The sequence below is a fragment of the Trichoplusia ni genome, chromosome 5 (assembly GCF_003590095.1).
Source record: "Trichoplusia ni isolate ovarian cell line Hi5 chromosome 5, tn1, whole genome shotgun sequence".
Classification (NCBI taxonomy): Eukaryota; Metazoa; Arthropoda; class Insecta; order Lepidoptera; family Noctuidae; genus Trichoplusia; species Trichoplusia ni.
In genome coordinates this window covers 10,173,681-10,187,184 of record NC_039482.1, presented here as the reverse complement: position 1 = coordinate 10,187,184, position 13,504 = coordinate 10,173,681, and the positions used below count along the sequence as shown (strand labels likewise).

The following is a 13,504-nucleotide window of genomic DNA, read 5'->3' as shown; positions in this document are numbered from 1 at the left end:
CTACGATATAGCGCAAGAAAATTCCAAATAGAAAGTCCAACATCCTACATATGTTTACGAACTATTCTATACCCTTCGCACGCCCTTAGCTTTCTATCTCCGATAACTATTGGCATATAAAACAAAACACACGCACAAAACAGCGAAAGCACACATCCACACACACACATACAAGCAAACTGATATGTCACAAGGCATTTGGCGTTGTTCAATTGTTTATTTTCTCTACACACACCGCATTAGTAATCATAGTATTTAAAGTTTTCTATTACAAAAACGACGCACAGCAAATGCACAGCAAACGCGTAAAGGCGTACTGCTGTCTTTTTCAAGTGAAAGAGGCATTTTAAAACGTCACTTACCTAAGTATTGTGCATAGCTGTTAGTCATGTAACCACCATATAAGGTCTAAATATTCATTGGCACATGTTTTAACATGCCATGCCTTTCGCCAGTGAAATGAAGTGAAAACTATCGGCTCGCGACACTGAATCCACAATTTCGTCCTAGCCGTGAATTATCCTTGGCATGTAGCGTTCATGTTTTTATGTAAAGGTAATGAATTATTTCATTAACGTTCTTTTGTTTGATTTGATTTGAAGATTTCTTAACTGGTTTCCAAATTACAGTGCGGTTGAATGAAAGTCGTTAGTTAATTTCAATATTGAAATACGATACTTGCACTAAAGATTATTGTACCAAACTAGATGAAATTTATGGAATCAAATGATAGCTATTTCACGTTAAGTGAAAAAGAAGAAGTTCAAGTAACAAACATCAAAAAATCAAAAAGAACCTCCTTTTTTCTTGAAGTCGATTGTAAATAAAAAACCAACATCACAGTGTTACAAGTTTTCCAACTCTTGTTAGCTACGAAAAAATAATGAGACAAATGTAGGAAAATATATTATGTATGTCATAAAATGAGAAAATATATGTTAAAACAATTTTCTCCCGTTAAATATTTCACTCGCTATCTGCATATAGCACGTAAAAAATTAATAAATAACAAATGAGTTGTACCTACATTATTTTATTTTCTTTCACCGTCAGGTGTCCAGTCAAGCGGACAATAAAAACTCAATGAATTCAGTGAGAACTGTTATTGAATATTAAAAAGTTAGTTATTCTGTGCAGTTCTTTTATCAATAGAAGTAGGTTTGATTCTGTGCAGTTATTAGGCTGTAAAATGTTCGCACTTTATTTTGCTTCATCACTGTTATTTTAAGTTAGAATTGTCCTCATTTTACCTGGTAACAATTATGGAATAAAAATGTTTTATTTTTGGTAACCAGAAAATGTTGTTTCTGTATATTTATAACCGTTGTTATTTCAGGTTTATAAGTCTTTTTAAGTGGTGAAGTAACAGTGGTTAAATGAAACATGAATATGATTTTTTTATCAACCGGGAAGTTTTATGTCTGTATGTTTGTTACCGCTTCATGATCAATTGGCTCGCCCTATTTTCATGAAATTATAATCTTCATCTCATTGAACTTCGTTATGATACATACGCCCCTGCAAGCCGTTGGAAATAGGTTGGAAGGTTTGTGATAAGTACAACAAAAACATCTCATTACTTCGAATATATGTGTAAAATACCCCATTTCCTAAATAACATATCAAGAGTACCGGTGTACCGAACCGTGCGAGAATCAAACAATGACTGCGCAAATCGTTCCATTCTTGAATTATCCGCCGGCGCATATCGACCAATCCCGTTACAGCATTCAGGTTTGACGCATGCGCATTGGTTTCTTGTTAACTGTTCATTTTTTTATGAAATCATTTGTTTACTGTTCTAGGTTATGTTTGTACATAGTTTTGTATGCAAAACACCAATATGCTAATCTTTAGTAAAAAGTAGCCATGCATAGTCAATGTCTGTAGTGTTTTTTGTATGAGATTTTCCAGAAATTTCTTTCAACAGTTCGTAGGCCTATAACTACGTTCCTCTTAATGCAAGATTGCAGCAGATGTAGATGCGAGAAGGCGCTATACACAGAGTAGAGCACCGTCTCCCTTCCCCAATTAAACCAAAATCTGTCCTTAACACAGCCGTCAATCAATCGACTACATGGATGGCAGAGTGATTCATGAGCAGTACCTATTCAATACTCTGTGGCTGAGTAACCACTGTTCACGACGTTAGGAAGGGTTCGATCTTCGCGAAGGACAAGCTAGTCTAGGTATTCTTATGCATACGTCTTGAATGCTTATGAAGCCCCCAGCGACACAAGGATTAAACTCCTTAGTGACCTATATAAGAAAAACTGCTGTCAGTAGATTTTTTTGAATAAAGACAGTTAACAGCTGATTTTTCATACCATCAACATCATCATATAAGTTTAACTACTACGGAAGAAGCGGGAGGACGCTCTACAATGCGAATTACATTGTCTCTTTCCCACAGCAACAGTCCTGCTTGATGAAGTGCTAGTACACTTCAAGTGCTGACAAAGTGTCATCGATTAGGGTCACATTATTGATGACTTTCTAACTGTTTTGTATTGTTGCCTAAACACGTTATGTCATGGTGTTGTTGTAAAGAATTAGAATTGACTTGATAATGTGTGTTACGATGGAGGGAAAATATCTGTAGGTGTGTACTTAGTGATAGTCGTGTGTATTAGTTTAGGTTATGTAATTTTGCCTAGGGAGAGTTTATTTTGTAGAAAGTAAAATTGAAAAACAATGTTTATGGGTTTCAAGTCCTTAAAACCAGGGCCGGATCTAGGGGCCCAGGGGCCCCTACAACAAGGGAGTGGGTTCACCTTGGTTCAAGTTATTTTCATTCAGTGAAAAATTATCGCTTAAAACTTATTTGTTTTTTTACTAAAGAGCGATGTTTTTAATGCTAATATTATTATTGAATTACTTACCATTTGATAAAAATAACTCGAGTGTTATTAAAACCCTTTTACTCACAGTTTCACAGCTTTTTTTTACATTTTTTTTTAAGTTTTGTCTAGCCTGATAATAATTTCAAAATTTAAATAATAACAGTTATCGTAATTTCCTTGCATAAATGAAAACGTTTGCACGTTGCTTAAAAGAAGTTTATTGACCCGCGACATTACATTTTACCACGTAGATGCTTGCTTCATTAATTTCTTACTACAAGTGCTCATCAAAATAAAAGCACATTAAAAACAAACAAAAGGTGTTCAAAACTCATTATTTAACAACTTTAGAACAACAATAAAAATACGTTTAACTTAAATTACCGCTCGCATCAGCCTTAAGGTACGGTTCCAATAAAACGACTAGAGCTCGCGCTATCGTAATTATTGTAATCATTGGGATGTACAACTGACCTTATTTCTGACAGCTGACTGCTGGGATGAATGTCAGTGTGTTAGCCTACGACTACATAATTATGTTGCACTTGTTTTTATACCAAGTAGCCAGGAGGTCCCGTAAAATCCCGATAAATGCGGTAATATTTAAACTTAAAGAATTTTTGCGATTTTCAAACGATGTTATTTTCTTGAAGGGACGTTACATAAGTGTTTGATTTTACAACAGTAGTTCTTTTATATAATTTGTGTCTGGTACGGAATTTCATAGACCGGATTTAAGTTTCACAACGCAAATAAAATTTTCCTTATTGATGTTACTTTTTGTTACCTTTTTTTATGCTTTTAAAGTTTCAATAGATCAAGGAATGTCAGCCTTGACTTAACTTCACGGCTTAAGATAACAATAGACACGGTAATTAGCAAGTTCCTTATTTTAACTAAGTTCCTTTTAGTTTATTATCACAAAATCAACAAAACAAGCAAATTTCGCATCGCCTTTAAGTTATTTCATCTTTATGTTAATTTATTCAAAGTTGCACAAAACAAATTGTAAAGAAATATTTAAATGCCGAACATAATAAGATATTGTGCTCCATGACGAATTCTTTTAAATTTTCACGCTTGAAATAAGTTGCTTTTGGACAAAAGCGTGAGTTCATTCGCCTTTTGAAGTATAATAAACAAATCAATCAAAAAACTTTGACAAATTAAGTAACTTCAATTAATGAAACTACTATTAAAAACAAAAAAGTTTATGTACGGTACGGTAGGTACTTAGAAAAAAATACCTAATTACAATCCATTTCGAAGATATTTCAGTTAAAGTAACATTTTTTTAACATTATTATTTCTAATCTATCTATATCTATATACTAATATATAAAGCTGAAGAGTTTATTGTTTGAACGCGCTAATCTCAGGAACTACTGGTCCAAATTGAAAAAATATTTTTGTGTTGAATAGACCAATCATCGAGGAAGGCTTTAGGCTATAAACCATTATGCTGCGACTAGTAGGAGCGAAGATACAATGGAAAATGTGAAAAAAGCAGGGCGGGTATAAATCATAACTTATATCTTCTACCCACGGGGACGAAGTCGCGGGCAACAGCTAGTATTGGAATAAAATGGTAACCACGACACCAAACCCGCTGTGTGTGAAGTGTCATGGGATCCTTCCCCGCGTAGGAATAGCGTTTTTATGATCCACCTAATACTTGTTCTGAATCTAGATGTGTTTGTTAATGTGACGTAAATGAATTGTGAAACCTCCCGCTGTACAAGGATTAAAATTATTTATTCCGGACTCGCTTTTCGGATATTAAATATATCCGTTTATTAATTAAACCCTTCTAAAAATATTTTGTTCCTTGTTGAGCAACAATATTTTTTGACTATGATCCTTAAGCATTTTTAATTCAAATTAGATATTTTCGAAACAGTTTTTATTTAAAATCTTTGTGATAATTAAAGTTAGACATAAATATTTTATTTCAAAATATTTGCATTTCGTTATTGCATTTCTACATTCTCACTTCTTTTATCTTTTGAAATCAAAATAAGAATAAAATGAATTTGATTACATCGTAAAATAAATACTTTATTAAATCGCAGTGAAACCTGACTTTAATTTGTAATTAAATATGGCGATGAACTGTCAACGTTACTTTTTTTATGGCTTCTGTATTACGCAATGTCGCATACAGAATTTATGAACATTATAAATGATAAATATATACTTTGTTTTATACGCTGTTATTAAAACAACAGACTCAGTTTTCACTAGAAACGTAAATGTAATTTTACATTCATTTTTTCTTAGCAAATGTTTCCAACCGTTAATATTTAATCGCCGCTATATTTGTCCAAGATTGTTATCCTTTAAAAATAGAGGGAAATAATTGACCTTCTATAGACAAGGACTATGATGCAATTTTACTTTTTGGTAATTTATAGAAGTAGTTAATGTCTTTTCAGCCCATTAGATTGCGTAAATATGTTTTATCTCTTGTTCTGGTAATAAATGCGATCTTATGGTCATTATCTCGGCAAATAATATTTGTATGAAACGATTAGGCATGTCTAGACAATCTAATTGTGCTGTACTGTTTGTACGAATAATTCTTGATTTTGACGACCTCCGTGGTCGAGTGGCGTACGCACCGGTTTCAAGGTGTCGCTAGCTCTGAGGTCCCGGGTTCGATCCCCGGTCGGGTCAATGTAAAAATTCTTATTTCGACATTGTCTCGGGTCTGGGTGTTTGTGGTACCTTCGTTGTATCTGAATTCCATAACACAAGTGCTTTAGCAACTTACTTTGGGTTCAGATGAATGTATGTGATGTTGTCCGCATTTATTTATAATTCTTTAAAAGTTTGTGTGTCAATTTACTGTTTCACCAAAAAAGTATCAGTATCAAGTCAATGTTGCCATAATTTTTGATAAAAACTACTATGTAGGATAAATACTATCTATAACATTCAACGGAATGTATCCTTTCGAGGGATCTACAAAATAAGCTGGCTTGGACTGTTGTGGTGCAACTTGTGGGAGGCATTTATCCAGGAATTTACCCAAATAGACTGAATTGATTGATTGTTTGAAACCATTCACTATTACTAATAAGCCTTCTCTGTAAAATTGTTATAAAAAGTGGGCACATCGAATAACTCGTACCTAAGTTACATAACCATAAACATCAGTTTAATAATATGAAATGATAAATTGGCTCACTTTGAACAACTTAACGTCGTTAAATAAACGCAACACTTCTTAACCTTTAACAAACCATACACAAACAACACTTGTAGTATTTCGAAACTTCTCACGTTTAGAAATAATAAATCACATAGCAAATTATTTGCGGTCGCCATTTTATTTCTGAACGAACATTAACTGCGTATTGCGATTGTAATTCGCGTGACTTATAACATTTGCTGTGAATTACAAATGGATGTGAGACTTCACTCGATCATAAATCGATTATCAGGGTTGTCAGTAATAAAAAAACTTACTGAATAGTAAAATTTCGAATCACGAGGTTACAGTAGTTTTCAAGTATTTTTTTGTAATTTTAGTTGATGTATGACACACATAATCTTACGTTATGTTTGAGTACGGCCTAAACGGCACCGATATACCGCATTACCACAAATTCAGCTGACCTCGTTGGTTAAAACAGCGTGAAATACACACATTAAGATGATGTATAAATGTCGGAATAGAGGCAAAGGAAATCAGAAACAGCCGTGAGCAAATCTATTTTTAAATGCTTGCTTAATTAAATTCACAATTTTGCGGTCATTCTCAAGTTTGGCCTTTTAATGATGAATAGATCATCTTCAAGCTAAATACTGTGTTGACATATTTATAGGTTATATAAAACAGTTCCATTCATCCTAGACTAAAAAGGTCAATAATCAAATCGTGCGTCAGTAATAATAAATATTTTTGAGGATTAAAAATATTTTGTTATTCAACATTCATAATTATAAAAAATAATTTGGAGCGGCATTTATTATTACAAAATAGCTTCTTTAACCTTTTAGGTATTTAGACTGGTCTAAATCATTTCCTAACCTATCCTTGAATACTAAATACTTATAATTGAAAAAGGAGCTTCTTTAAACTAATTATCTAATTTAAATTCTTAAGTAAATGTTAATATTTTCTCATGGAAATCATTTTAAAGGCCTTATTTTGTGTTTTGACTAATTATAAAAACTATTTTGATGTTCAAGTCAAACAAGGCAATAAAATTATTCAACTCTTTTTATGTTGATGTCATTTTATTATCACGTTGACAGGAAACGTCAATCTTCGATAATATCACTGACAGGTTCGGTTCTTAATCAAAGATGGCGACCATCATTGGAATAAAAGTCGTTAATTTGTTTTTTCAATTATACCTTTAATCTTTATTTTACCAACTAGATACTATTTTCTCAACATAAAATAACTGTAATAATACGATTAAGTAACAGTAAGTGTTATAAAAATATGAGTAAACAAAGTGCTTTTACTTTTTTATTACTGACAAGAGTCAAGGTAATCTGGTGCACATTAGTCCTGCTATATTTGCTAGCCGTGACATTTTGATGACATCTTGCATAACATACATACTTAACTTGCACAAATGCTTAAATAGACGTGCCTTTTGTAAATCACCTTTTAAGTTTCTATTCAAAGAGTAAAATGTTTCGACGAATTAAACCGTCTCGGTTTGTGTAAATGTTTGGGGAACAAAGTCGGGTTTTAAAGGCTTTCATTTTTATAGCTAAACGTTAAATAGACATATCAAATCAATTACTAACAAATTGTCTACAAAAAACAGTCAAGTATTGTTTTCTTTTCGACTAATATTATCTAAACAAGAGCTGATATTAACAAAAGCAGAGTTTATAAGTAAACGTTTCCAAAAATACTAATATAAATAATTAGAAACAATTAGATAAAGATACTGTGAAAAATAAAATTAAAAGCGAAAATGTCGCACTTTGATCTAAAGCCAACAATATTAGATAGGGCTAGCAATAACAAAACGATATCATTACCATTCATTGGTGGTTGCGCACCAGAACCGGCGCAAGCGCAACACACGCGGAAATGCAAAGCGTACGCAGTTTGCATGGAATGTATGCAACGCGTTAAGCAATGTGGACTGCAGGCATTTCTTTATAAGGGAAATGAGAAATGGAAAGAGGGTATGAAAGAAAGTTTATCAACAAAATAATATATATTAACTGCACATCTATTGAAATTCTTATTCATCAAACTTATGAAAATGAAATATTTAACGAAGAGGCTGAACTCTTTCTAAAATCCTGAGTTACAACAACACGTCATGAATTAAGTACCTAATTCGAGATATTATAGAGGAAAGTACCGTACAGTTAATAAAAAAGTGTTGCCATATTAGGTAAGCAGTATCGCTCACAGCTACTAGAATGAATGCTCGGAGAGTGCGTGTTGAAACTTGGCCATTTCGCCGTCAGCGGCTGTCTTGTTGGTAAATATACATTATGGTAATCAGATGCCAGTTTCCGCGTCAATGCGCCGCGCTCCTTGTTTCTAGACCGATGCTTATGTTCAGTTTTGTCTATATTATGTTTATGAGTAACTAGCTGTTGTTCGCGACTTCGTCCGCGTGGTTAGAAGATATAAGTTAAGAATTTTGGAACGGAAGCCCTCGAAGATGAACAATTTTCCCTGTTTTTTCCACATTTTCCATTGTATCTTCGCTAGTATTAGTCGCATCGTGATGGTATGTAGCCTAAAACGTTCCTCGATGAATGGTCTATGCAACACAAAGTTTTTTCAATTTGAACCAGTAGTTCCTGAGATTAGCGCTTTCAAACAAACAAACAAATTCTTCAGCTTTACATATTAGTATAGAGTATAGATTATAGATATAGATTTTGATTGAAATCAATAACCATAATAAGAGTATTCTAAATGTTATTGATATAGTTTCCTTAAGAAAGGTTTATTCAATCGAGTATTTATCGGAATTGCCCGACTAGTTTCGGACCCAACCGGAGTCCTTAGTAATGAGACGCCGCGTTGATTATATTTAATCAAATAATAAGTAGGCAAAATGGTTTCGTAGCTTAAATTACTTAATTCTATAAATACAAATATTTGTTTCACGTTTATGGCCATACTACGGTATCGAGGAAAACGTTGGATTGACTCTACCTTATATTATTTTCCTCTTCCGTAACCTAAGTAAACTCTACAAAAGACACAATACTTTTGCAAAGACAACCAACATTCAATATATAAAAAAAAATATCTAGGTAGATAAAAAATCTTGAGACGCTATTAATTTAAATGAAAGTATTCGCAACTAACCTGTCCCTCATTATTACAACTTCACAATGATAGATGAGACTTAACAAAATATATGTGCAACAAATATTAATAACAGCCACCCACAACGTAAACTTTTAATTCACGTCTTCCCCGCCATCTTCGTTCTTTTAAAAGTGAAAAGTGCCGCCATGTTTGATGCATGTGACAGTCCGTGCATACAGATTATACACAACTACAATATTTCAATACTTCCATCTTATTTAAATGCGACGTGCATGTGTGAACTTTTTGTTTTTATTTACTTCGTTCTTTCGAAGCGGGAAATACATATTTTATGAGTGTTTATTTTGTTAAAGATTTGTTTTATAGTGTTTTGTTCCGACACACGCTGTAGACTTGAGGAAATGTCATTCTAAGTTAAGTTTTTGTGTGTTAAAAACAGATAATGAAAATGACCTGTTCGCTTCGTTAATTAACTTTTATGCTTAGATCTTACTTACAAAATCGGATTTGCGTTATATATATATACGATATAGTCCAGTATACAAGGAAAAGTATAAGGCCTGAAAGACATCTGTAGATCTCTTTCAAATTAAATTTCATCACAACTTTTTGTAGTCTATGAAGCACCTGTTGATTATGCAGTGCATGTCTGCAATAATTTTAAGAGTCAAAACACTCAAAGGACACCGGCCCTGACACATTAAAACTATGAATTCTAATCACATATACTGTACAAATTAATATTGTTGTCATTGCACCCACCATAACATCACGCACATACGTTAAGTAATAGGCAGTGAATATGGTCACCGCGTCAGGAAAGGAATTGTTAATTACATCGTATTTCGTTACGTAATTTAAGTATTGTCATGGTGTTATTAAGGCTTGGGTGCCATCTTTAGAAACGACAACTTTCGGTTTTCTTATAGCTAATTAATTTTGAGTAATTTTCACAGTTAGCAATTTGGTTCAGTGAGCTTTTTTTTGTTTGTCGCTAATGAATTTACTGATTTAAAGTTTCGCTTTCTTATTGAGAAAAGGAAAAGAATTAGATTAAGTTTAATTGTTAGCGTTTAAAATGTTTCGTGCGAAAATATAATGCGTATAAGTTGGGTATCAATTAGACCTCATTTCGATTGAACATTTTTCAGTCTTAAGTATTTCAATTGAAGAAAGCTTTAACCAGCGTTTTTCGTTAGGTAGTTGATACGTTGTTTTGATTTAGTTTAACTTCATGTTCGCAATACCTTTTTTCTTGATTTGTCTGCGCGTAGTAATACTAAGTACGTACTATTTGGTCATCTTTACTTGAAACCATGAAATCGTTATTTAAAGTAACGTTTGTACCATACTCTTTGGTTTTGCGGAGCTTACCTAACCCTGTACCTTTGTCTCCAGGGTTCGGACCCTCGCGTGGCGACGTGCCGCGGGCGGCTGCAGACGCGGCGCTGCCAGCTCAACCAGGAGATCAACAAGGAGCTGCGGCTGCGGGCTGGAGCTGAGAACCTGTTCAAGGTATAATACCCATCATCATAGTACCTTTTTTTCGGGGTGAAACGCTAATGACTTCAACCCACGTCGAGGGCACGGCGTGGAGATATGTCCGACTTCCACCGATAAAAAACACCCCGAATCCCTTCTACTGCTTACTAGCCAGAGTCACGGGATCTGGCTGGCATCATCATAGTACCTAGCTCTAGAATAGATTAGATTAGATTAGATCAGAATATTCTTTATTGTACACCATGGAATTACAGCAGTGTTTCTAGATCTATCATGACTAGACCTCGGCTTCCCTCGTATAGAGAAGAATTGAGCTTTGATCAGCATTCTTTTATTTGGAAACCAGGTTTGATCAAGATTTACTGTTCAACGGTTCTCATTCACAATAGTAGGTATTGACTGCACGGATAGCCGAGTGGTTGAGGTCACCACGCCAAAACCACTGTGCGTGTCGTGTCGCGGGTTCGATCCCCGCGTAGAAAAAGTATTTGTGTGATCCACAAATGCTTGATCTGAGTCTGGGTGTCATTGTCCATATGATTAAATTCCTTAGTGCAGAAGTCGTTTCATAAAAAAAAAAGAAAAAAAAAGGTACCACTAATCTTGAAACAGCTAATAAGCTCGAACGAGCTAGTCAGTGAAAAATTTTATTTATTTTAGTGGAGTTCATTTTTATACCAATCTCGAACTTTCTCAATCAACCAACACACTAACTAATTAGAATTTTACCAAATGATTTATTAACGACCTAACACATAAAGTCCATTTACAGTTTCGAAATAAACCGCACTTTGACTTGATGATTCACAAGCAACATTTCACCATCACGGATATATAAATACTAGCCTCACTCATCATCGGCCTAGCCTTTTCCCAAATGTTGGGGTCGGCTTCCAGTCTAACCGGTTTCAGCTGAGTACCTGTGCTTTACACGGAGCGACTGCATATCTGACATCCTCAACCCAGTTACCTAGGCAACATGATACCCCTTGGTTAGGCTGGTTGTCAGACGTTTTCAAGCTTCTGACTACCTGTAATGACTGTCTTAGAGGTAGGAATAACAGGCGGGACCCACAATTTAACGTACCTTCCGAAACACGGAGAAACTCGTTATGACAAAGATGGTCACCCATCTACGGACCAACCGCGTCAAGCGTGGCTTAACCTGTGATCGACTCTTAGCTTAGCCACGAGCTCCTCGTACTAACCTTATTCAAAGATGAATAATTTTCCCCGTTTTTTCCACATTTTCCATTGTATCTTCGCTCCTATTAGTCTCAGTGTGGTGTTATATAGCCTATAGCCTTCCTCGATAAATGGTCTATTCATAAAGAATTTTTCAATTTAAACCAGTAGTTCCTGAGATTAGCGCGTTTAAACAAACAAACAAACTCTTCATTTTTATATATTAGTATAGATTATAATAGATTAATATCTTACTAACAATATTACAAAAAGCACCTATTCCTAGTATTTCCACATTTCCTGGTAGAGGCATCTCGTAATCGATAGCCCGATGGCCCGAGCTGCGTCACCTCACGTGCGATTGACACTTTCCCTGCGCCTGCGCAGCTCGATGCTTTTTTTACGTTTATTACAGATTGGTTCCAAGTTGGCTGTGATGGCGATAGGTTTCGAGAGACTATTTCGTTGTTAGAACGAGCAGATATGCGTGAGAAATATAAAGTATGGGAAGGTGGGGTAAGACGGGGTAGCGAGGTAAGATGGGGACCCTCCAAAAATATATAATACAGTATTAATTGAAAAGTTATTTTGACGCCATCTAGTCGTATTTATCAGTACTTGTTAGAGTCGCAAAAAGTTTGTTCGAAGGAGCGCACGATTCTTCATGGTAAGTACATTTTTAAAATTTGAAGTGGTTTTATCTAATTATTGAAGCATATAAAGTGCATGACTGTTATAATGTATGATAAACATAATGTGTGACATATTTTTTTTGTTAATTTGTATTTATTTTACTATTGTAAACTCATTAATTCATGCCGGTTTCTTTTGATTTATAACCTCTAAAAATTCAATACAACTTTTAAGTCCAGTTTGGGAAAGATGGGACACTTATGTGGGGCAAGACGGGGTAGGTACCCGATCTTATCCGCTGAGTTGTTATTCAGTTTGTATTGAGATTGCATTCAACATTAACTATTTTTTTATAGTACAGTTCCAAAAACAGTAATGTTGTCATTTCCTGATGCTTAAATGGCTACACCGCCGTAAATCATTTAGCAAACTCTCCACCTCCACCAACTGCTTCAACCTCATGTCTCAAGCAGGCAACAGTAAATGATTATATAGATAATGATGCATTCCATCTGGTTAGCCCGAAAAAGTTAATGCCTTATTCGCGATTCGCCGAAAAAAGACCAAGACAAGTTCGAAGAAGGGGAAAAGCAGCTATTATTACTGCTTTTCTATATAAAAAAGAATGAGAGGAAAACTAAAATAGGTAGAAACTAAAACCACATGTAACAAACAAAAAGTAAATGACAAAAATAACAATAAAGAGAACTTGAAAAACCGAAAAAGCGAAAAGGCACAGAAGAAGAAGATACAGAATGTCTATACTGTCGCGGCTTGTATTCCGATTATCATACTTGTATCACTTATCGTACTTGAGGCAAGTGAGCGCATTGTGTCTGTGCAGGAGTGGAAGACAGCGATGACGAAGCTGAACATATCTGCCCGGTTTGTGAAGATGACGGCGCTTAAATAGTCTATACCCCATCTTACCCCAGGGGTATACCCCATCTTACCCTATAGGTGGGGTAAGATGGGGTGATTCAGTTATTTTTTAAAAGTTTATATTTTTATGAGAAGAACTTATTTTTTTTTGTTTTGACTGATTGTTATTAAAAGAAGAAAGACT

At 34.6% G+C, this 13,504-nt stretch overlaps 1 protein-coding gene across 2 annotated transcripts in view; it reads left to right on the top strand.

Moving 5' to 3' along the window:
- Positions 1-13,504, top strand: part of LOC113494454 (rhophilin-2) — a 103,350-nt gene that overhangs the window by 72,169 nt on the left and 17,677 nt on the right. For both annotated transcript variants that reach the window (XM_026872792.1, XM_026872793.1), the window contains one exon: positions 10,516-10,632. In XM_026872792.1, the coding sequence (XP_026728593.1) occupies positions 10,516-10,632 (117 nt within the window). The remainder of the gene's footprint in view (positions 1-10,515; positions 10,633-13,504) is intronic.